General features: G+C 34.8%; 1 protein-coding gene across 4 annotated transcripts in view; it reads left to right on the top strand.

Moving 5' to 3' along the window:
• Window positions 1-235: 235 nt before the first annotated feature.
• The window catches only part of CEP350 (centrosomal protein 350), a 111,170-nt gene continuing 87,813 nt past the window's right edge, over window positions 236-23,592 (top strand). For 2 of the 4 annotated variants that reach the window (XM_039881354.1, XM_039881353.1), the window contains exons 1-6: window positions 237-626; window positions 12,354-12,439; window positions 13,373-13,419; window positions 15,119-15,230; window positions 16,051-16,210; window positions 18,944-19,566. In XM_039881354.1, coding sequence (XP_039737288.1) covers window positions 12,367-12,439; window positions 13,373-13,419; window positions 15,119-15,230; window positions 16,051-16,210; window positions 18,944-19,566 — 1,015 coding nt within the window. In that variant the 5' untranslated portion in view covers window positions 237-626; window positions 12,354-12,366. Of the gene's footprint in view, window positions 627-12,353; window positions 12,440-13,372; window positions 13,420-15,118; window positions 15,231-16,050; window positions 16,211-18,943; window positions 19,567-23,592 lie in introns of all 4 variants that reach the window. The other 2 variants (XM_039881356.1, XM_039881355.1) reach the window with 2 other exon arrangements.

Raw genomic sequence — 23,592 nt, 5'->3', positions numbered from 1 at the left:
AAGAGGGCGGGGGGAGGTCTCCGCTGCGGATCTACTTTGGCTCCTCCCTCCTCCCGAGTCCTGCAAGGTTCTAGCTTTGCCACACTAAATATGGCTCCCTCGAGGTTCCGCTCCTCGTTTTATGTCCCTTTCACCTTTCGGCCACACTCTACATGGCCCTAACCGAAGGTTGCATTCCTGTAGAACCGTCTCAGGACAGTTCTCGCGAGATTTGCCTGGGCTCCCCATTGCTCCCGCCCTGCCTCGCGCCGCCGCCACCGCCACTGCTGCCGGCGCCGCTCCTCCTCCGTGTCAGTTGTTGGGCTGTAATGGCGACTGGGCCGCCGCTGCCGAAGTGACTCCCGGGCGGGGGAGCGGGGCCAGACCTGCGCCAGAGGGAACTGCAGAGAGCCGCAGCTCAGGGGCTGGCTTGCTGTGGGGGAGGGGAGGCAGCCTTTCTGCCTCTCCTTCCTTCTCTGCAGACCCGCGGCTCCCGGGAGCCGGTGCGAGGCGGGCACCCGGTGCGTCCCCGGAGCGGGGAGGCCAGGCCGGGCAGCCCTGGGGCCGGTAGGGGCGGCGTCACTGCACCCTCCGCCAGGCCCCGCGGGATGCACCGTGGGAGCCGAGGGCGGAGGCGACACTCTCAGGTGAGCTGCGGGAGGACCTGGCTGGGACCCGCGGGCGCTCGCTTAGCCTCCGCTGCCTCTGTCCGCGGTCCCGGGTCCCCGGTGGCGGCGAGAGAGGCGGGGCGGGGCGCGGGAGGCGCTGGCCCAGCCTGGCATCCCCCTCGGCGAACCTCCCTGGGTACTGAGGCTTTGCGGAGAGGGTCATCCTGAGACCTGGGTTTCAAGTCCCACCGGTGCCTGCCGAAGACGGGCTTTCCTTCCTTACCTGCCAGTGCCTGTCCCCTTCCCCCGCCCCTCTCTTCTGCGAAAGATGTAAGCTACCTCTCACCTTTGGTGTACGAAGTGTCTCTTCATTTGGAGATCCGGCATATTTTGGGAAATTCCGGGGAACTGGCTCCAGTGGCAAGGATGACTAGTTTCTGTTCCTTTTTGCTGGGGATAAACATTCTGAAGTATGGGGAAAACTTTGATCTCCTGCTCGAGTCTAGCAGCTGCTGAATGTAGTCTACCGATTAATTAACAAATGATTTGAGGGAAGGTTTAAAAAGCCCTACAATTTGAAAGTTGTCATTCCCCGCCCCCCCCCCCCGCGCTCTCTTTAAATGTAGCCCAACAGGTTAAATAATATTTAGCTAACGTTACAAATATGAGTTGACATTTGGCTGAATTTTTAGTTTTCAGATAAGAATCTGCACATAGGTATAGATTTTAATGTGGCTTTAGTGTAATAGGAAAATCTTTCATATAGGAGAGAGCAGGTTGTCAGGAATGGTGGGTGATCAGTATCCATGTACTCCGCCTGATTTGTTTTGATGGCGATCCTTGTTTTGAATTTGGAAAAGTCGTTAATGGTTATGTTGCCATGTTAACGATACCTCCTCCTGCCCTGTATTTTAAGGGTTTTAAAGGAAAGACTATCTTAGGCCTAGTAGCAATCTGAAAAAGGTTCGTAGAAGCAATGATAAAACACTGAAAGCTGCTCTCCTAGAAAAAAAAAAAGTCTTAGTTTAAAATATTGTTTTTAAATAAGGCAGTGTGCTGCTAGTAGCTTGTAACTTTGGAGAGTTGGTTGTGAGACCTATGGTAGAAGTTGCTTCAAACCCATGGGCGGGTGTGTGTGTAATAATTTGTTTTGGTGTGCTAAATTGACAGACTCCAGTGTGATAAAATAAATTTGAAACATTGAACCCCTATAGCATTGAATTTAAGATACTTAAATCAGAAAATAAACATCAATCTAGAATACATTGTATGTGTGGATAAATACATGTGTATCCCATTCTTTTCATAGTCAGTAGTGGGGCTGTAATGATGGTGAATTATAATATGTAAACAGCTTAGTAGTATGTGAAAGAAGTTCTCTGATTCTCTGAGATTACTTAGTGTGTATGTTATGTAAGAGGATTAATACTTGAACAACCAACCTCCTGTGGGGTAATTAATTTGTGAATTAGGAAGTTTTGGAATTTTTTTAATGCTTCTGATTGACAGTCTTTTGCCCATTTTATAACACTTCTACCATATCATGGACAGAAGAAAGGAGATGAAGTCCCTAATCTAACCAATTTTATTATTTATTAAATTGCTCTGAGTTATAGTGGAAGCAAAAATGAAGCCACTGTGTAAAATATCTGACATCATTTTTTGGTGTGCTTCCACATACATTATTTAGTCTTCATAGCAATTTTGTGAAGTAGGTTTGGCACATATCATCCTTATTTTTCAGTTGTGGAAAGTGACACACAAGGAAGTTCATATATTTATGTGAATGCCGCTCATATTTCTGCAGATGATTGAGAATAGTTTTCATTTATTTTTTTATTGAGCTATAATTGACATTAGTTTCAATTAGTTTCAATAAGTTCAATTAACATTCTAGAGCTAGTTTTATTTTAAGTTTAATATAGATGCTTCTGGCATTTATTTTAAAATAAAATTTTTAATTTTGTTCATTTTGACATACCACTTGCTCCGTATGCCGATGATTGTCAGTTCTTTAAAAATATTAGTATTTTTATAGTAATTGTTAATAAGTCATAAATTATGATAATGGATTGTTTTACTTCTACATGTACTTTTTTGTTTGAACAGTGTTTCTAAGAAATTGTAATTAATTTGTTTTCTCTCATTCTGTTTGGATACTCATAGTTCTGTCATCTTTGGTACTTCAAATAATTTACACTCTTATACTCTACATAAAAAAAATATTTAAGCCACATGTTCAGTAGCATAACTACTTGGTGATTTTATGGTGGAAACAAGTGATGACTTAAAAAGTTAACTGGCCATCCACACTTGTGATTGCTATTTTTGCAGTGTGGGGCAAGTCGTGAAGTAATTTTCTTTTTTTTTTTTAGGATTTAAATGGCTTTATTAAGAGATCATGAATTGGGCAGCATCCCATCTAGCAACTAGAAGGGTGCTCCCAAAATCACTTCCTTTATCGACTTCCCCCGCCCCCATGTCAGACAATTTCTGGTATCACAAATAGTCCAAATAAACTGAAAAATTGAACGATTGAATATTTTTTTCTGCACCAATATTTTTTGTTTGTTGTTATCACAAGTGTAACTTTACATATAATAGTGGTTATTTCAGGAGATTATTTGCCTTTCTCAAACAGTTTGTAAGTTCCATGATGTTAGAGATCCTCGTAACTATCATGCACCTACTGCCTAGCACATAGTAAAATAGTCAATAAGTATTGGTTGACTAAATTGACTATAAAGAGTGGTTTTGGCATAATATTTAACAGCCAGAAACATTAGTGTATGGTTCCTAGGCACTCCCCAACTCTTCGTAGGAATATATTCCAGAAGTATATTCAAGTTTGCTAGGTAGAAGGGGAATGACAGTTTGAGATTAAAAAGCCACCAAGAAGCCACAGGTGGATCTTGAAAACTTTATGACTTAATGATTTGCTTAGCAATAGTTCTGGCAATAGTTACTGTAATTTAAAGAAAATAGATGCTTTTAAGACCCTGACCTGTTATACTAGTACTATAATTATAGGCTTGTAATAACTTTAAGTCACTTCTTAATTACAGCATTGGGAGTTTTAAATCTTAAAGGCCAGCTAATCCAATTCCCACATTTTATATGTAAGTAAACAGAATCTCATGTAAGGGAAATAAATATCTCACCCATAGTTGGTTTCATAACAGGATGAAGAATCCACTATATAGCTACTAAGTCTACATTTGTTTAATGTGTCAGATAATTATCAAATCAGAAGATAATTGTGAACAATCTGTTCTATATCAATGTTAATTAAAAACTCAAAACAGGCCCCTCTTTATGGATCAAAAATATTTGCTAACTTAAAAAGGAATCTCAACCCTCTCTGTTGTTGGGACTGTAAATTGGTACAACTAGAACAATGTTCTGGAAGGACATTTAGTATTGCCTATCAAAATTAAAATTTAAAGTGCACTTTTTTTGATAGTCATTTCATTTCTAGGAGTTGATCTCAGAAATTTTAATGTAAGAGCACAAGGACAAATCTATAAGGATTAGCATCATTACAAATAAATGTCATTAACATTTACAAATAACAAGAAAGTGTCTTAAATGTCTACTGGTGGAAGAATAGTTAAAATTAATAGTATATTTGTGCTATGAGGTGCGCTTGTTAACAGGTTGAGGGATATTTATATTTACTTCCGAGAAGCGGGTGAGTATATTGTTGAACGCAGGGACTATGCAGCAGACTTTTGGGGTTCAGATCCTCCTGCATCATTTATTAGCTGTGACTATTAGCAAGTTACTTAAACTCATAAAATGGATATAATTATAGTTCTTTCCCACAGGGCTGTTGTGACAATTAAATGAGTTAATATTTAAACTTTAAGTAAGCATAGTAAGCACCACATCGAGTGTTTCATGTACTATTATGTACGGACATGGAAGAATGTTCATTATGTAATATTGAGTGAAAAAAAGAAGTTGTACTACACTGTGGAATATGATTCAATTTTCTAAAAACAAACACATAGGCAAAGAATTGTAGTTTGATTTTCTTTTGATTCGTATGCATAGGAAAGGGTCTGTAAGGATAGATATTAAACTATTTTTATTAGATGTATTTTCCTTGGGGGAGTGAATGACTTTCTTTTTTTTACTTTAGACACTTTGTATTGTTTATCTTAAGTACCACTTTTATAATTTTTGAAACCTTTTTTCTAAAAAAATTGGAGCAGAATTTTTCTTCTATTATACAATCATATAAATATATTTTCAAATATAGTTTTTCAGAGATCTACAGATTTCATCAACAGAATATTATGTGATTAAATTCTACTTCAAAACCTGTTGCCGTAAAGTTAAAATTAATCTCTGAAAATCTCTTATTTATTTTTCTACTAGCTTTGTGACAAATCTTATTTCTTAACTGATAAAGTAAGCACATAGGCCAGATCAGTATTTTTTAAACCCAAGATTCCCAAACCGTGCCCCAAGTTAGCTTGGAGCACCAAAGTGAACTCACATGAGCACGGTGGGAATTTTTAAGTTTTCGAGGGAAATAGTAATATTTGACAGCTGTGGGGTATCTGTGGTATATATGACATCTGTGGGACACTGCTCAAACTGGTACCAAATACTACATAGTTTCTTCTGGATTTCCTGGATTACAAGTTTAACTTGGTATGTGTTAAAGAAATTGTTGAGGTTTGTGTTTAATATGTGAAGAGAGGGGAAGCTGAATTCTCAGGTCATTTGTATTTGTATATTATACCGTATTATGGGAGTGTTGGTCATTGTTTACCTAGAACAATGTGATAGGTCTGGCTTAGAGCTGGAATGTTTTCCATTTTTCCTAGCCTGGACCCTACTAAATTTGTCCATTTTATATTGAGACTACTTGGTACGACTGTTGCCCGTTTGTCTTTTCTCAATCTTTCAGGCAGATATGGTTGTTTCGTAGGGTCTGATAGAGATGAGAGAACTGAAACGTAGCAAAGGTATGGAAAATATTCTCTGTGAGAGCCAGAATGAAGTCATTTCTTTCATCTTTTATTCCTAGTGCCTGGCCCTCGAAGGAGCCCAATAAATACTTGAGCTCAATGAGTCTATGTGACTGTCATAAATGTGAAAGGAAAATTTGCTGCTAGAAGATAATTGAAAAATTGTCTGTTTCAAAATGTCATATCTTATTTGTGTATATTCCACAGGTATAGATCAGCATTTCTCAAACTTTTTTTAGTGTCAAGACCACTTTACACTCTTTGAGTTATTAAAAATTCAAAGAGCTTTTGTTTAGGTGGGCTATATGTTTTGTTATTGACTGTATTAGAAATTTCAAACATTTATTAATTTATTTAAAATAACAATAAACACTTCACATATTAACACATAACCTTTTTTAATGAAAAATAACTACATTTTTTCCCAAAACTAAAAATATTTAGTGAAAAGAGTGACATTGTTTGATATTTTTCAAATCTTAAATGTCTGGCTTAATAGAAGACATCTGGGTTCTCAAATCTGCTTCTGTATTCAGTCTGCTGTGATATTATATGTTACGTAGCCTTTGAGACACTCCAACTATACACACTCAGAATGAGAGTGAGAAAGACAAATAATACCTTAATATTATTATGGAAATAGTTTTGACTTCAAAGATACCCCTTTTCCCTGAAAAGTTCTCATAGACCCTTAGAGATCCCTGTACCACACTGAAAACTGGTGGTATAAGTTATAAAGTCAGAGTAGAAAAGGATCTTTGAGGCCACATAGTATAATCACATCTTGTAGATTATTCTGGTTTGTGCAGCTGGACTGAGATAGGGAAAACATCATTTGCTTTTTGGGAATAATCATTAGTTGGCTTTTGGGGATGTTGAGTTTGATATGCCTTTGAGATTTTGGAATAAGCAGTTTGATGTGTGGCTTAGGATACAGAGATAAGCTCTAGACTGGAGTTTTGTCAGTCATTGGCATATGGGTAGTATTTGAAGCCTTGAACATGGGTGAAGTCACCCAAGCAGAAGAGTATAGGGTTAGAAAAGAGCCCAAGGTCAAAGTCCCTTCAACCTTAAGATTTAAAGAGAAAAACTAGCTAACAAAGGAGAAGAAAAGGGAACTAGAAAGGAGGTGGAAAATCAGAGAAGTGTAATGTATGGTAGCCAAGGGAGAGAGTGTTTCAAGAGAGTGGTCAGCTGTGCTGAATGCTGCCAAGAGGTCATGCAGGTTGAGGACTTTTTATTTGAAAATGCCCATTAGATTTGGAGATGAAGGTCTTTGGTAATTTTAGTGAGAGCTGGCAGAGAGATGGTAGTGGTAGAGAAATGGTGGTGGCAACCACATTGGAATTGCTTGAAGAGTGATTAAAAAGTAATCTATTAAGTGGAGACCGTATTCAACTTTTTTTCAGAAGTTTGTGAAGGAAAAAGAGAGCAGTAGTGGAGGAGGGTGCTAGGTCGAGGGACGTTTTTGTTTGTTTCGATTAAGAAGACTTGATTAAGTAGAAATGATGATAGAAGAATCTTGGAGAGGGCAGGAGGCAAGAGACACACGAGAGAGAACATAATTCATGGTTGAAGTTTATTGAGAGAACATGGAGGTGGGGAGGTCTAGAAACAAGTGAAGTATTCTTATGGCCCCTTTCCTCTAGAAGTTATTTTTTCTTTTCTTTTCCCATTCTCCCTATTTAAGAACTTTCAGCCTGCATGATAAGAGGCGGGGTTAAATGGTAATTCTTTTTCAGTTTTTTGGCTATTAGTTTTCTGTGCTTATGAAGTGAGTATTTTGATGATAACTTGAAGTATGGACTCCTCGTTGGCTTTAGGCTAAGTTTGCTATTAGCAGTCAGAGCATTTATTTAACGCTGCATCCTTATTTGATTTATAGGCCCTTCTGCTTTTTTATTTATATCACTTTAACCAGATTCTTTTTATATCATTTATTACAGTTTTACTGAAATTGTGTTTCCATTTTCTTAAGGCAAGTTAGAGTCATCCTTAGGTAACTTTGGAAGTTGTTGTTTTAAGCTTTCATTTATATTTTATATGATGCAAATAGAACCATGTCGAATATAGTTTCTTTTGTAGACCTTGTGATATTTGTTTTTAGTTGTTGTGATATTTAACTTTAATCTGAACTAAGCAGTATTGTTCATTTATGCTTTAACTTTTGCATGAAACAACTTGTTCCTCTACAAAATGCCAGTAAAACTCGCTGTAAAATGGATAGTAGAATAAAATTCTTGAGTCACTTAAATGATTAATAAAAGTATTTTTAAGTTTCTGAAATTTAAGAAGCTTGCAGTATAGTAAGGCGACAGTGTAATGGAGTGATACAGATTCTGCATTATTGGTTTCTGAGAGCGATCAGTAAGAGAGGAGTAACCAACACTTGATCCTTTAAACACACAAATATAATCATGTCAAAGATTCTGCATGATCTCGTTCCTTTCCTTCTCCAGCTTTCTCTGTCATCATTTTCCCTCTCCTACACATTTATATTGAGAGTCATTATATGAATGACCATTGGAGGCTTTCAGAGGGTTGAGAGAGAGAGATTGAGATCTGTCACTTTCCAGTTCTGTCACGTATTAGCCGAATGACCTTGGACTAGTTCTGTAGTCTGTCTGATACTGTTTTCTTTGTCAGTAAAATGGATATATGGATAGTTGCCTCATGGGTTGTGATGGGGATTAGAAATAATATACAGAAAACCATACAGCCCTTGGCCCACATAGAAGGAACACAGAAAATGAGAGCTATGATTATTAAGTGCCCTCATGGTCACCTCCATATTGTTAGAGGTCTGTAATTTTGGCTTCTGGTTTAAAGGGCTTGCTGTTGTCAAGTGTTCTGGAGCTTTGGGAAAGAGATGTTCTCAGGTGGTTGGGGAATAGGATTAGTTTTCACCACTGATGCTCGTCTTTATGGAATCAACAATGTTTTTAGAAGTGTCAGGCTTCAGAGAATAGAATTGAGGATAATGTCTAGAGCTGTAGTTCTCAAAGCTGCGGCGTATTGGGATCCCTATAGATCTGTTAAAATATTGGTGTTGGGCCTCTTCTCAGACCCAACAGAATCTTTTGTGGGTGGAGCCTCAGCATCCCTGTTTTTATCATGTTATCCAGGTGTGTCTCCTCCTAGAGCTGCTTGAGAAAGGCTGCAGCCGCTTGGAGGAAGGTATTGTGTGGCTGCTCTGAAATTCATTTGCAGTGGGAATGACTGGAAATATATGTATGGGTTATTTGGGAGAGGGTTATCATTATAGGTTTAAAAACTAGCTACAGAGCTTGAGTGGGAGAGGTAATGATTTTAAAGTATTGTATGTAAAAAATTAAACTAGAGGATGTTTTCTGTGTTCCTATTTGCCATAGATTAAACAATTAGCAGATATGATGACTTTATGACTAAAGGAGCATTTTGACATGTTATACTGGCATCTGAAGACTTCTATTTTGTGCACTAACCTTAATACCAGTTCACATCATATACTCAAATTTTATAAAAAGCCAAGCACATTATATTACGTTTCAATAAATGTATATTCACTTATATGTATGTGTGTGTGTGTGTGTGTATGTATATGTATATATTCCATATCATTCAGTGTGGTAAAAGTCTTTTTGAGTTTTAAAAGAAATTTTTAAAAATTAATTAAATTAATTTTTTAAATTGAAGAGATGATTTCAAATTTTCCCCCCATCTACCTCTCCCTTCCCTCCTCCCCACTCTGGTAGAGAGAAATTTTTTATATTGTAGTTTTATTCATAGAGATAATACCATTTTTTAATATTTAGAAAAGTTAATCAAATATGTATGGTATAAATATGAATATTAGATATAAAAATAGGGAAATTAAAAGTGAGAAAGGAAAGAGAGGAAGTCAGATAAGAGAATATTAAAAACAGGAGAGTGAGAGGGAAAAATATAGAAGAGAATATGCCAGATTTGTTTATTAGGGAATGGATATAAATGTTTCCCTAATTTAAAAAAATTTTTCTTAAGTGAGAAAGAACCAGAGATGATAATTGAGAAAAAAAATATATTAGGCACTCCCTCTCTCCCTTTCAGCTCACTTTTACCTGTAGGATTTTAGGAGAAGGAACAGTTATGGTATGGGTTTTAGAGGGAATGCATTAACTTTCCTGATAGAATTAATCAAATATAAGCTAGGACAGAGTGCTTCTATTTCTCTTTCCAATTATTTCAATTTCTGTGTTAGAATTCTGGCTGCTTACTGTCATTAGATACTTGTACATCTTGGAGTCTTTGCTGCCGGGTTGCAGTATAGGTCAGGTAGAGTTCAAGTCTATTGAGGATGGGCACCCAGCAGCATCACATACTTCCAGAATCAGGGAACTTGATTGCTAACAGACACCAGATTCTTAACAAGGCAGATGTGTTTGCCAAGTTGTAGCTGGTAGTTAGCTGTAGTACCCCTCTAGTAATTCCCACTAAGTATCTATTCAGCTGGGGCCACACCGTTCCTCTGTAAGAAACACTAAGATTTTTTTGTGAGGTTGAAGCCCTGGATCTAGTAGTTAATTTTTGCTCTAGATGAGTAGCAGGAAGAAATGTCTTCTTCCCTTTCTGAGTAGCTTTTGCTGTTCAGTGAATCTGGATGGCACTCTTTTATTGCTCCGGTTTAACTGCTGATTACCTTGTTCATGTCCAGAGGGTGAATAAATGAACCTCCAGTACAGTTTATACATAATTCTTGTGCTGTTTTTTTGGTCTAATCACAATAAGGCTTTTACTTGGTTATAGCCAGAGCAATAGCATTATCTTTTGCTCCAGTTTTCTGATTCATTGCACATTAATGGTATGTGCTTTTATTAAAAGACTCCCATTGTTTCCATGGCATCATATATTCAGTTTATTATATGGCCACCTATAGCCCTTTTTCCCTGTTCTCATCAGCAAGGGCAATTATGCTTTTTGTGTGTGCTCTTTGTAGTTTATTTTACTATATATTCTTATAGGCTACTTGCAAATTAGTGTATGAATTCCATTCTCCTGTTTTCTGTTTCTTTTTTTTCCTGGCTTACTGGCCTAGTTATGTATGTTAATTGTGTTTCTCTTTTTTATGAGTAGTTTCCTAACCTAGCTTTTTAACCACTTCTACTTTTGTGATCATGTTTCTTGTCACTTTTATTGATTTACCCCAGTCTTATCCTTAGTCATCCTTTCACTGGCAGCTCTGCCTTTGATTCTCTTTATTCTTTGCTGTTTAAATCAAGATCATAACAGCTTCCAACACTGCCATTTGTTTGTGTTCATTGAAGGGCTCTGTTGATATGAAGATGAATCAGAAGATATAGTCCTTAAGGATAACCTTGTGGGGAGACTGATACGTATATGCTCATCACATTATCTATTGTTTATATGTGTCTCTTCCATTAGCTTATAAGCATTAAGTGTTCAACTAATGTTCATCAAATCAGTGAATGATGTGTATGTGTGTTTAATGAATGATAAGGGCTATAAAAAGTGAACAGAGTGCTATGAGAAACAGGTGAAATAGCAATTTTGTTAAAGTAGCAGTCCCCAACCTTTTTGGCACTGGAGACAATAATCTAATGCCTGATGATCTGAGGTGGAGCTGAGGTGCTGATGCCAGCGTTGGGGAGCAGCTGCAAATACAGGTGAAACTTCACTTGCCCACCGCTCATCTCCTGCTGTGTGGCCCAGTTCCTAACAGGTCACGGACCGGTACTGGTCCACGGCCAGAGGGTTGGGAACCCTTGTGTTAAAGGATAGTCTGGAAGGGATTTATAGGCAATGACATTAGAGTTTGGCTTTGAAGGTATTACTGCCAGAGAAAATTTAGGAAAAGAAGTTATGGAGATAATGAGTATGTCTGGACATTCGGAGAATGCACTCTAGGTGTGGCTATTCGACAGTGCAGTTAGCAAGGGCTGAGCTGCAAAGTAAGGTTGTGGACGCTTCCAAGCCCATTATGCTAAGGAATTTGGAACTTTATCCCATAGGTGATAGTTGTTGAAGAGTTATAAAAGCAGAGTTGTTAGGCTGTTTCAGAAAGATAACTTTGGTTGCAATATGGAGAATAGATCAGGAGCAGAATAATTTAGGAATCTTTTTACCATAATTTAGGCTCAAGATGATGCTCTGTACAGAGGCAAGGGGAAGAGGGAAATTAGAGAAATATCTTAATTTTTTTCAACAGCTTTATGGAGCATATTTTATATAGTGTAGCAGAGAAACATTTTAAAGATAGTATGTCTACCTCTCTTAAATATTGGCAGATTAAATAGGCAAAAGAATACACAGATGTTCAATTAATAAATAAATCCAAAATTCCCATATGCTATAAAGTCATGTTGTATATAAAACATTTAACTGGGAGGTAGTTTAATTGTTGCCCAAAAAATTATCTTGAATAAGTTTAATATTTGATATGGTAAACACTTTAAAGTGACTAGAAAAGACATTTTGCAAATTAAAAATTATACTTTAAAGATAGTAAGAGTTTAGATTCTCTTCTTTCTTTAAAGAGATTTTTTTCATTGTACCTTTCCCTCAATCCTTTTTTCTGTCTTTTATAGGAAATGGTGATGTTTTATTATATATATATTCTTATGCAAAGAACAGACCTACTTAAATATTAGAATATCAGGAACTCTTAAGAGGGTATAAAGATAACTTTTAGAGATGACAGAATCCTTTTCTGACTTAGTGGAAGGCAAGATGAATCAGAGCATTTTCTTTACAAACATTATAACAACATTGTAACTGATGTTCAGGGGATGCTGATATGTGATTGCAGGTAAATTGGCAGGATGAGGAGCAGCAAATCAAAAGAGGTGCCTTTACCAAGTCCAAGGAGCTCTCAAAGCAAGGATGCTGTGCAAGGTATGATTTGTTTTTTTAAAAACTGAACTCAATCCCTTGTTTGGGTCATATGTATAAAATTTAGGGCTAACCAATAATGAAAATTACACATAAGCTTTGATTTATAAAAAGTGGCTAAATTAAAAAATTCAGTTTTGTTTGCAAAGGCACGCTATGGTAAACTTTTGTAAAGTAAAAAATTATTTTTAAAAAAGGATCAGTATATGTAAAATTAGTTTTACACAAATAGAAATTCTGACTTCACATCAATAAATGGTATAATATAGCTTTTAATACAGTTATAGACCAATAGTGCACAGATAACAAAAGTAATTTTTTAGATGATGTGTTGGGAGTAACTTTAATTTAGATTATGATATTTTTTGAGGGACACTGACAAACTGGAGTACATCTGGAGGAAGATTATTGGGTTTGTGAGGGATCTGGAAATCATGTCACATGAGGAGCATTTTGAGGAAATAAAAATATTTATCCTAGAGAAGGATGACTCAGGAAATATTGTGGCCTTATACTATGATTTGAAGGTCTGTTAATCTGAAAGAATAAATAGATTATACCTTTGTTTCTACTGATATTCTAAGTCTGGAGTAGTTTTCTAATCTTTACACATCAGAATGTGAAATGCAATACAATACAATACAAAATTTTGTATTGGTTCAGTTCTTTTGGGGTAAATTGTTGGAGATATCTAATGGTGATATGGGTGGGAGTTAGTCCAACTGTCCTATGGACCGATGGGACCTGTGTCGAACTAAACCATGTGTTGAGAGAAGAACCGTGTTTTGACTCACTATATGATACAACACTTGCTGAGGAATAGTTCTGCCTAATAAAGTGATTCTCGCTTTTGAGTGCATTTGGGAGCTTATTAAAAATGCAGATTCTGAGGTCCATTTCAGAGATTCTGATTCAGTGAATATCAATGTTCCCCAGCAGATATAACCACATCGTGGGATGCACTTTCTCAGACCAAGGCTGCTGTAAGTAGTTATGGCTTTCATTTTTTCTGGTTTAAAATTGATTTTTTGTTATGATTGAATACAGTTTTTTCTATAGTGCTTTTTTGGAGGAAAAATAAAGTTAAATATTTTGGTAGTAGTTATGTACCATATATTACAAAATGAATGTTAATGACAACTATTAAACAGTAAAAGAATAATCCAGATACTACTTTAGATATCAAGAACATTAACACTATGACGTATAAAGTATTCAAATAATTTTTTATTCTTCTTTAATAAATTTGCTCATTTGGTATGTTGAAATGAAGATTTAAAACAATGAATTTGGAAAGGCGAGTCTGTGTCTATGTAGAAGGCTCAGAGTCAGAGGAAATGAAAGGAACAGCTCTTGAATGGATTGTGAGTTACCTCTTTTTTGTGGTAATAATAGACAGTTTTCTTGTAGCCCTACTGAAGAAGGATGACTAGGTAACCTGTTGTCTTCTGTCCAGTCTTGTCTAGAGTTTGGGAATCCACATTTGGCAAGCGTTGAGTAGTCCCTTCAGAGGAAGACCCCTTCCCTTTTCTTTTCTTTTTTTGATTTGCTCTCTGAGCACATTACTCTTCTAATATGTTCTTTGTTTTCTTTTGTATCACCTACCTGAATTTGAATCACCTATTTTTTTACTTTTTGGATATGGCATTTTCTGTTCCCTAATCTTTTGAACCGATTTGAAAACTAATCTGGAAAAGGTACTAGAACCTAGATTTGGTCATACTGCAGGGTCCAATTTTGGTCCCATATATACAGCAATATGTATTCTCTCTCTTCTACGTAAGCATTATAACATCTATTATGTAGGAATAGTTTCTATCCCCTAATCCGATTTAGAGCTGAACTATTAGTTTTTCAAAATTATTATTTTTTTAAAAGAATTTTTAAGGATGATAAGGGGCTCATGATGTAAATGGGAGGAAGCCTGATACAGAACCATTGATATTATAGGGTTATTTCAATTTTGTGAGTCCATTGCACTGCAAAAATTTGAAAGATAACTCAATTTTATACAGAGTTTTTATCTCTCCATGGTGGAATTTTGATGATCTTAATTTCACTTTTTTGGTACCTTTTCTGTTTTCTCCAAGTTTTCTCTTGTAAGCATGTCATACTCTACTATTTAGGGAAATTGCTTTGTAAAATCATTGAGAACATTGATAGTCATGCCAGAAGTTAACTTGTATTGTTAAATGTATGGAAGCCTGAATTCTGTCTTGTAAATTTTGTCCTTATTGTGAAACTTATTTTAGAGACATAAGATTATAAAATGTGGCTGTTTGAATAGTCCTACATTTTAGTCCAGCCTAATTCCTGATTTTTGCATGTAAAATGTGCAAGATATGTGCATAACAATATGCAGAATATAATGTCAGATAATGTACTGCTTTAAAAAAACCTCACTTAAAAAATTAGATCAACAAGACAAATAGAAACTCTTTGATATTCTTCATAATCTTTTTTATTTGCTTGTCAAATTTGGGCAGCATCGTGTCTGTCGTAAGTATAGCTAAAGTAGTAAATAATGAAACTAATATTTTTTTTGTTCATTAAAACATTCCTGAGTTTTTTCCACTTTTGGGAAAGGTATTGGACAATACAGTTTTAAATAACTATGTGAATCGATGGTAGCTGGTTTATTTACAGGATTAACCTATTTGTTGTAATGGTGTTTAACTTTAGCTGAGACACATTGAAAACAAATTAGAAGTAGCCCCTACAAGTACAGCTGTTTGTGATTCTGTCATGGATACCAAGAAATCTGCAAGTGCTACTCGAAAAATAAGTAGAAAAGGTATGTATGAAGTTATTTCTAAAGATATTAATATGTGAAATATAAATTTTTGAAGTTAACTTTGTTTCAATTTAATTTCTTCTTATGGTCCCATGTACAAGAGAATAACTCTTGTCAGAGACTCTGCGTCATCAGCATTTAGGTTTTTTTCTTTAGTACTATTCAGTGACTGTAGGTGACGTTTCCCCATATTTTGATCAGGGACTTCAGCACCACTGCATCAGCTTTGACAATGAGTTTTCATTTGTTTCCAGTGATGAGAATTTGATCTTGAGCCTTTGGGGGTTATATGTGCCTTTTTTTAAATTCGCAGGTACAATAGTATGTCACTTTGAAATTTAGTCGGCTTAATTAGATTTATATTTTTTGGGGGGGTTTAAAATCATAAATGGAATATCTGTCTTATAGATGCTATTATAAATTGACACAATGCAAATATTTTCTTTGGTTACCTTTCATATATTTAATTCTGTGTTTTCTTGTTAGTGGGCCATAACCTGCAGGTTAGACCTTTCTACCAAAACTGATTTTTTTTTTAACCTGTGAGTCTGTTGGGTTTTATCTAATACTTCTTTTTTTGAATGAGAGCCTTTGGCAAAAAAATTTTATGTTGAATTTTATTTTGCATTATTTGCTCAGAATACAATCTTTCTCTATAGATGGAGTTACTATAGTAAAACCAGAATATGTTTCATCTACTTATATAATATCTAACTAGAGATGCCAGAAATAATAGATACTTAAGTTATTAGAGACTAGGCAAATTCAGAGGCAGTTGTATTTTATATTATATGTTCTCACAGATTTCCCTTTCCTTCAGATGGTAGATACCTGGATGATTCTTTGCTCAATGCTTCAACCTCCAAATCTTCTAAATCACGAAAAGAGAAATCTCGTAGTCCTCTCAGAGCTACCACCCTGGAGAGTAACGTAAAGAAAAATAATCATGTGGAATTTCGTGAACCTTTGGCTTCTTACAGGTTAGTTTTTTTGTTTTTAAGTTATCAAACAGGGCTACCCGTGATTTTTACAGTAGGATTATAGTTTATTTTCTGAGTTTTTTATTTTCTGGCTCTAGTATTATTACCTTTTTCATTAAAAAAAAAAAAAAGCAAAAAAAGTTTATATATATATGAAATACTAACTTTCTACTCTTTTAGATTAAATATTTGGGGGGAAGAAGTAATAAATATTTGCTCCAGCACTACCACCATCGTAAATATGTTTCCTACAGAAAAATAGTGTGTGTTCTACATATTGAACTTTGTATGGCTTAATTTTCTTCTCCTCCTCCTTCTCTTTCCTCTTCCTCTTCTTCCCTTCCTCTTCTTTTTCTCCTCCTCCTCCTCCTCTTCCATTAACCAGTTACCTAAAATTTCTTTCTTCTAGAGAATGTGAGTTGGTTTATTGTTTTAACTTTTTGCCAGTGGCTCTTTTCAGCAACTTAGTCAGATATGTTCAAGCTCGATGTCTGAATTTTGTTAGTATGGATAATATAAATTGCTTTGTGTTTTTGTTAGCTAATAATTTAGGATATTCAACAAAATTATCAAATTTTGTATTTTTTGAGGGACATTTTACTAATGATATAAATGTGTTTGTGCCCTTAGTATAGCAAATATTAATAAGTAATAAACTGGACCTCATATTGCTTTCATTTATAAACATTATTAGTATTTTAAAGTGTTAATCGATAAATCAAGGAGTTTCATGATGGTGCTTGATAGTACTGGGTGTATGTTTGTACTCATTAATTTGAGAGAAATAATTTGGGAGATGGAAGTGGATTATAGCTTCAGTTTTCAATGTGTTCAGTTTGATGTAATTTTGAAATATCTAAGTGAAAATATTGAGTAGGCATTTGAAAATTTGAGTAGGAATGTATACGGAAAGGTCAGGGCTAGGAATACAAATTAGAGCTTTGTCACTAGTGTTGAAGTGATAAAAACGGTGAAAAAATATAGAGAGAAGGCCAGACATTTAACCTGGGTAAAAGTACATAGGTTAGAAAGAAGAGAAAGGAAAAATTTGAAAAATAATCAGAGTTCAGCATCTTTAACTCTAAAAATGTAAAGCAAATTGCCTAGAAACATAATCACTATTAGAATTGAAGCTAAATTACTATTTATATTCTGATGTTTTTCCTGCTGAGTATACTCCCTGATATTTAAAATTGGGTAAAATGTCTATCTTTTAAGAAAAGAAAACTACACCTATAGGATAGCTGTGATAGAACACCTTTCACCTGACCACCTTCATTCATTACTTCAAACTCATTTTTTAACACCTTCTGTGTGAAACATTGTGAGATCTATTTCTACCTCCATTCCATTCGCCTAGCCAATTTAACCCTTCCTCTGTGCTCCTATAATACTATATAACTTCTGCTATTAGAGCATTTTCCTATTGTATTATATTTTGATTTCCTATCTGTCCATTACATTAGTTTATGGCCGTAAATCTATCTTATTCTCAAAGTGCTATCTTAATGTCTATTATTTCTAAGTATTTTATCAATATTTTTTCCCAACATTTTATTATGAAAATTTTTATGTGTATAAAAGAGTTCAAAGAATTGTATAGTGAACACCCTTATATGTGTTTAGCAAATATTTAATGAGTGAGTGAATGAAAGACTGTGCCAATTCTCCCTCTCTCCATCTGTCCCTTCCTGTTTGATTGTCCTTCCTTTTTAAGATTGAGACATGGTATGTAACGTACCTTTTTATGCTTTATTTTATTTTCTACATGTGTTAATTTTAGACTCAAATCATTTAAACTGGATTGTTACACTCTAGTTAAGATAATGAAAATAATTACAGTTAGTCTTGATATCTAGTAGAAGTTACAGGACTCAGATCTCAGCCCCCATCTCGTTTAATAATCATCCACTCAGAACAGGATCTAATGTTTTCTGGATCGTGGACCCTAGTGAGAATCTGATGAAAGCTGTAGACTATCTCCTTAGAAAAATGTACATACTCATACTCATAATAGATATAATAGATATAATTACCATATTATGCTGTAATAGAGTCATAGTTTTAAGAATTTTTATGGTAGTGTTTTATGCCTTTTCATGAAACATCTTGATCAGTTCTATACAGTAGACCCATTAATACGAGTCACACACATGTAATTTAAACATTTTTAGTAGTCAGATACACATAAAGATATTTTACATTCTTGTTATCATTGTTGTTTTAGATCTTTAGAACTCAGTACGTGATTTACATTACAGCACATCACAATTCGGACTAGCCACATTCAAGTGCTTAATAGTCACATATGGCTAATGTCCACTCTTTCAGACATTGCAGGTCCAAATTGTTGTCATGTCTGCTTATATAATTTTGTTGGTTAGTTTTCATGATTCATGAACATTTTGGTAAAAGGTGTCAAGTGAATATTCCAAGTCAATTGTAATCCTATTTTCTCGGGTTCTTAAAGAAATCACTCCATACATCTTTTGCATTTTTCTTATTTTATAATATGCAAATTATGATTGAGAACTTGCTAGAGGGGTCAGTGAACATTGAGTCTTAATATTAGTAATGGTTATTATTTTTAACCCATTGGAATTTCTGCATTTTTTCTTTTTTTTCTTTTTTTGGTCTCTAATGTTAGCTTAGAGTTTTCCATTTGTATGACTGGTTTCAGTTTGTCTGTTTTTTTGTACTTTTTATTTAAAACTTGTTATTTTTTAATAATAGGGAAATTCATGGCACACCTTCCAATATAAGTCCCAGCCCTTTAGAGTCAAAGCATGCATATTGTGTGGATGTCAATGAAGAAAAGCCTGAGAACGGGAACCGGTTGATAAGCAGTCGAGAAGAACGGAATGTACACTGCTGTGATTTTGAGAGTTCCCAATCATCTGTCATCAATGATACTGTTATTAGGTTTTTAAACGATAGACCAGCAATTGATGCATTACAGAATTCTGAATGTTTGATTAAGATGGCAGCTTCTATGAGAACTGAGGAAGAAAAACCTAATAGAACAAAAGGAAACGAAAACAATTTGAAGGCTGCTGTCAGTAACATGGGCCATAATGTTGATCCAAAAGTGTTACGGCTAACTGACTCTTCTCCATCTTCTACTAGTACTTCTGCTTCCCAAAGATTAGATACCTTAAAGCGGCGACAACATGATGTCAAACTAGAAAAACTCAAGGAGCGGATTAGGAAACAGTGGGAACACTCTGAAGAAATAAATGGTCGGGGCCAGAATCTGGGTCATATTGACCACCCAGTAATGGTTGTTAATGTTGATAACTCAGTAACAGCAAAAGTCAGGAAAGTGGCAACAGCACCACCTGCTCCAGCATATAAAGGTTTGTAAACAATCTTTGTATCTTCCTCTTTCTTTCTGCCTCCTTGTCCTCGTTTCTCCCTAGGATGTACTTGAGTAGAGATGATCATCTTTAGAACAAAGTGTGATTCTCACATCTAGTGCATAAGAAATTAATTCAAAGTGCAGGTTAAAAATGCAGATTTCTGGATGCTACACTGGACCTAAACCAGAATTTCTGGGTCTATGCCCAGCATTGAAATTTTTAACAAGTCCATCAGGAGATTCTTATAGTTTGTGAACCACTATATGAACATTTAATAAGTTGAACAAAAGAGGAAATAAAAGTACATTTTCAGAGAACTGAAAGAATATTGATCTTACTCTGCTATTGTATTTGGATTGCTATTAGGAATTTTTTTCAAAAGTAGTATTTAAAAGATAATTCAGTCAATTCCAGTTAAAATTTGGTTACAGAATATTTTGGCACTGACATTAGATTTCTGTTATTTTAACTTTCAAATTTTGACACTAAGGGTTTTTCTCCCCATGTTTAAGAAAACAAATATTTAAATCGGATATTGGTAGATTTCCATTGAGAAAATGCTTTTCAGAGAGAATTTCTGTTTTTAGCCACTCAAGTTTTTCTGTATGCTAGATTTAAGGAGTTTGTATTTTTATGTTCCTGAAATTATTTTTACAGGGTCATACATGTAAAGTTTTTAATAAAGAGTTAATTGATTGATCAGGTTAGTCTATGTTAGACTTTTGTCATTGTGGCTTTTCTTTTGTGGGCATTTTCCCAAGTTTTTCTAGATAAATGTATGAAGATCGAAATATTGTCAAGATTTATTTCTTCTCTTAGTTTTAAGTTATTAATGAGCTAGGACAGTTTTTGCTGTAGTCAACTTTGTTTTGTATTTTTCTACCAAGTCTAATTTTTCTCTGACCACTTTAGTAGTTTTTTTATAGTCCTAAAGTGTCTTTTATCATTTTTTTCTGCAGAACAAATTGTACTGTATACAGTTTGAGCAATTATCAGTTTTGTGTTGTTTATTATGTTTTGCTAGTGATATTCATTCTGAATTAGATAAAAATGGATAATTTGCATTTTATTCTGGCTAATTTGTGATAAAATTGTGAGCAATTTCCTTTAGAGGAGTACTGAAAATAATGGCTGTTATCTATGATTGGTCTAACATATTATTAATAAAATTCTTTTATATCCTTTTAGTTACTTTCGTATCATGTAGTAATTGTCCACACTGTTGACAAAGTAAATAGCAAATAGTGGAGTCAAAGTGTTCTTGTTGTTTCTGATGGTGATTATCCAAAACTTTTGCCGTACTTATATCAGACCATTAAATGCAGATTATGTATTTAAGGTTTGTTCATTCTAGAAGTTAAAGTTCTGAAATTCCAGTTATTCCAGTAAGACAAAGTTAAGTTGGTCAATTTGAATCCATATTTTATTTAATAATTTATAAAAATCAAAGTTAAAAAGAAATAACCCTAAAGAACCAGAGGAAAAATTTTAACTATAACTTTTTTTGAGTTGGTGACTAGATTTTGCATATTCCTTTCACTTACTAATTTTTTAATGTGCTTGTTTTCATAATAAAATACATATGCTACTTTTGGGGAGTTAATTTAATACATTTGAGAAATTACAACAATATGATTTCAACTGTCCTGAACAATGGATTTATTTTTTTCAACAGCGAATAACTGTTTTTCTGGCAACTTTTGGCAGTGTAAATTTAAAGTATCTTTATATGCTGTATGCTAAAGTGACAATTTCATTTGTTCGAATACATAATTCACTTGGTTCACAAGTCAAAAGATGACAAGTGTGCACCTTGCAAAGCTGTTGTGCTCCAACCACCAGGCCCCCTTTCTGGAGGGTACTCGTGTTAACGATTTGTGTACCCTTCCAGAGAGAATTCTTGCATACTCGGACAAATGAGAGAGACAGAGAGTATTTATTTTCTTTCTCTTTTTATACAGTTGTTAGCGTACTAAACTCGTTCTAGACTTGGTTTTTCTTTTATGTTTTTGTGTGCTTTATTTTTTTAAGGAGACATAGGAAGTGTTTTATGATTCTGCTTTAAATTTCGAAGTACTGAACTCAGTGTTTATGTGATTCTTTCTTATACTTATTTGATTGATATCTTTTTTTTTTTCCTGGTGTAAATGCCCACGAAGGTTAAGGACCTATATTGGTCATTCTTATTTTATTTCAGAGCTTAGTACAGTGTCTTGGACATATGTAAGTACACACAGTAGGCTTTTTATTCTATTTAATGAATTCAACTAGTAAGTAAAAAAGTAGATAAAGAATGGAAATAGAGACTGAGAGACAGAAAGAGAAACTGATATAGATATTGAAAGCTTCTCAAAGTTAACTTATAAGTAAAAATGCAAATATAAAGAAAGACTCCCACAGAGATAAAAATTTCCTAAAGAGGAGAGGAGAAAAAATGATAGGGTTGAATGTAGAGAGGTGGAATGGGAGTGAAGAAAAGAAATGTTGAGATAGCGATAGATGTGCATAGAATTGCCACACTTCCCTTATTAAAAACTGTAGTTTGCAATAGACTGAACACTACTATGTTTATAAATTTTTTCTTTATATAAATATAGTCGTAATCGTGTGCTCCTTGCCACAAATATAAGGTGAAATTAAGTTTATGCTATTGTACCTAAGAGCTGAATAGATTATTTTCTATTAGACATATAATTTACTTACTAGTACATTTTTATCTAATACCTCTAAAGTGCTTTTACCACTTTTCGATTCTGGCTTATTCTTTATAGTGATTTAATTTTACACATACTTATTGGCTGCCAAGTTTTTGTTAAGTTGAGCCATCTGAAAATATAAATCTTTATACTATTCTGGTTATTGTACTTATTATTTTGCAAAATAACATTCCAGGTTCAGTGTATTTCTTAAATGGTGATGAATTTGAAGTAGGAAATCAGAATGACAATTCCTAGGAAAGAGCACACATGTAATGTTTGTTGAGAAATTGAGCAAGTGTGTTTTAAAGACCTACTTTTCACACTTTGAGTGCATTTTGTCTATGTAGGCAGCAGCTTGTCCATTTGTTAGCCACAGGCACAATCAGACAGATGGTAGCAGTTAATGCCTGTCTTCAGAGTAAAGAAGAAGAAGCAGTATAGTCTCTCTTAGTCTTGAGAAGGGTAGTTTGTTACTCTGAAATTTATAATTTATGCTTAACATTTTTTATCATTTAGGGTTTCTCCATTCCTAGTCTTTTCGAACAAGTATATATTGCTTTATCTCAATGAAGCTTACTTTTTCCAAGTAATATTTATCAGCACATTATGTGGTAGCTAATTATGCATTACTCTCTTGAAAGTCTATTAAGCTGCTCAAAATCATTAGTTATGTGGAAAATAGAAATCCAAACCATGATGAGATACCAGTTCACACCTACTAGGGTGACTGTAATAAAAAAGAGAGACAATAACAAGTGTTGGTGAGGATATGGAGAAATTGGAACCCTTATACGTCACTGGTGAGCATTTAAAATGGTACAGTCTACTTTAGAAAACAGTTTGTCATTTCCTCAAAAAATTAACATAGAGTTACCGTATGACCCAGCAATTTCACTTCTAGGTAAAATACTCAAAGGAAATGCAAATACATGTCCACACAAAAACTTGTACATGAATGTTTATAGTAGCATTATTAATAATAGCTAAAAAATAAAAACACTCCAAATGTCCAACAGTTGATGAGTAGATAATAAATGTTGGCATATCTATACAATGGATTTTCATTTGACAATAAAAAGGAATAAAGCTTTGATACATGTTATACAGTGGATGAACTTTGAAAACATTATGCTAAGTGAAAGAAGCCAGACACAAAAGTCCACATGTATGATTCTATTTATGTGAAATGTCCAGAATAGGCAAATCCGTAAAGATAGAAAGTGGATTAGCAGTTGCCAGGGAATAGAGACAGTGGCGTGGGGAGCCACGCTAATGTACACAGAGTTTCTTTCCAGGGTGATGAAATGCTGTGGAATTAGATCGT

Source organism: Pteropus medius, unplaced genomic scaffold (genome assembly GCF_902729225.1).
Source record: "Pteropus medius unplaced genomic scaffold, Ma_sr-lr_union100, whole genome shotgun sequence".
In the NCBI taxonomy this organism is placed as follows: domain Eukaryota; kingdom Metazoa; phylum Chordata; class Mammalia; order Chiroptera; family Pteropodidae; genus Pteropus; species Pteropus medius.
The sequence above is the reverse complement of the archived record's forward strand: the minus strand, read 5'-3'. Positions and strand labels throughout refer to the sequence as shown.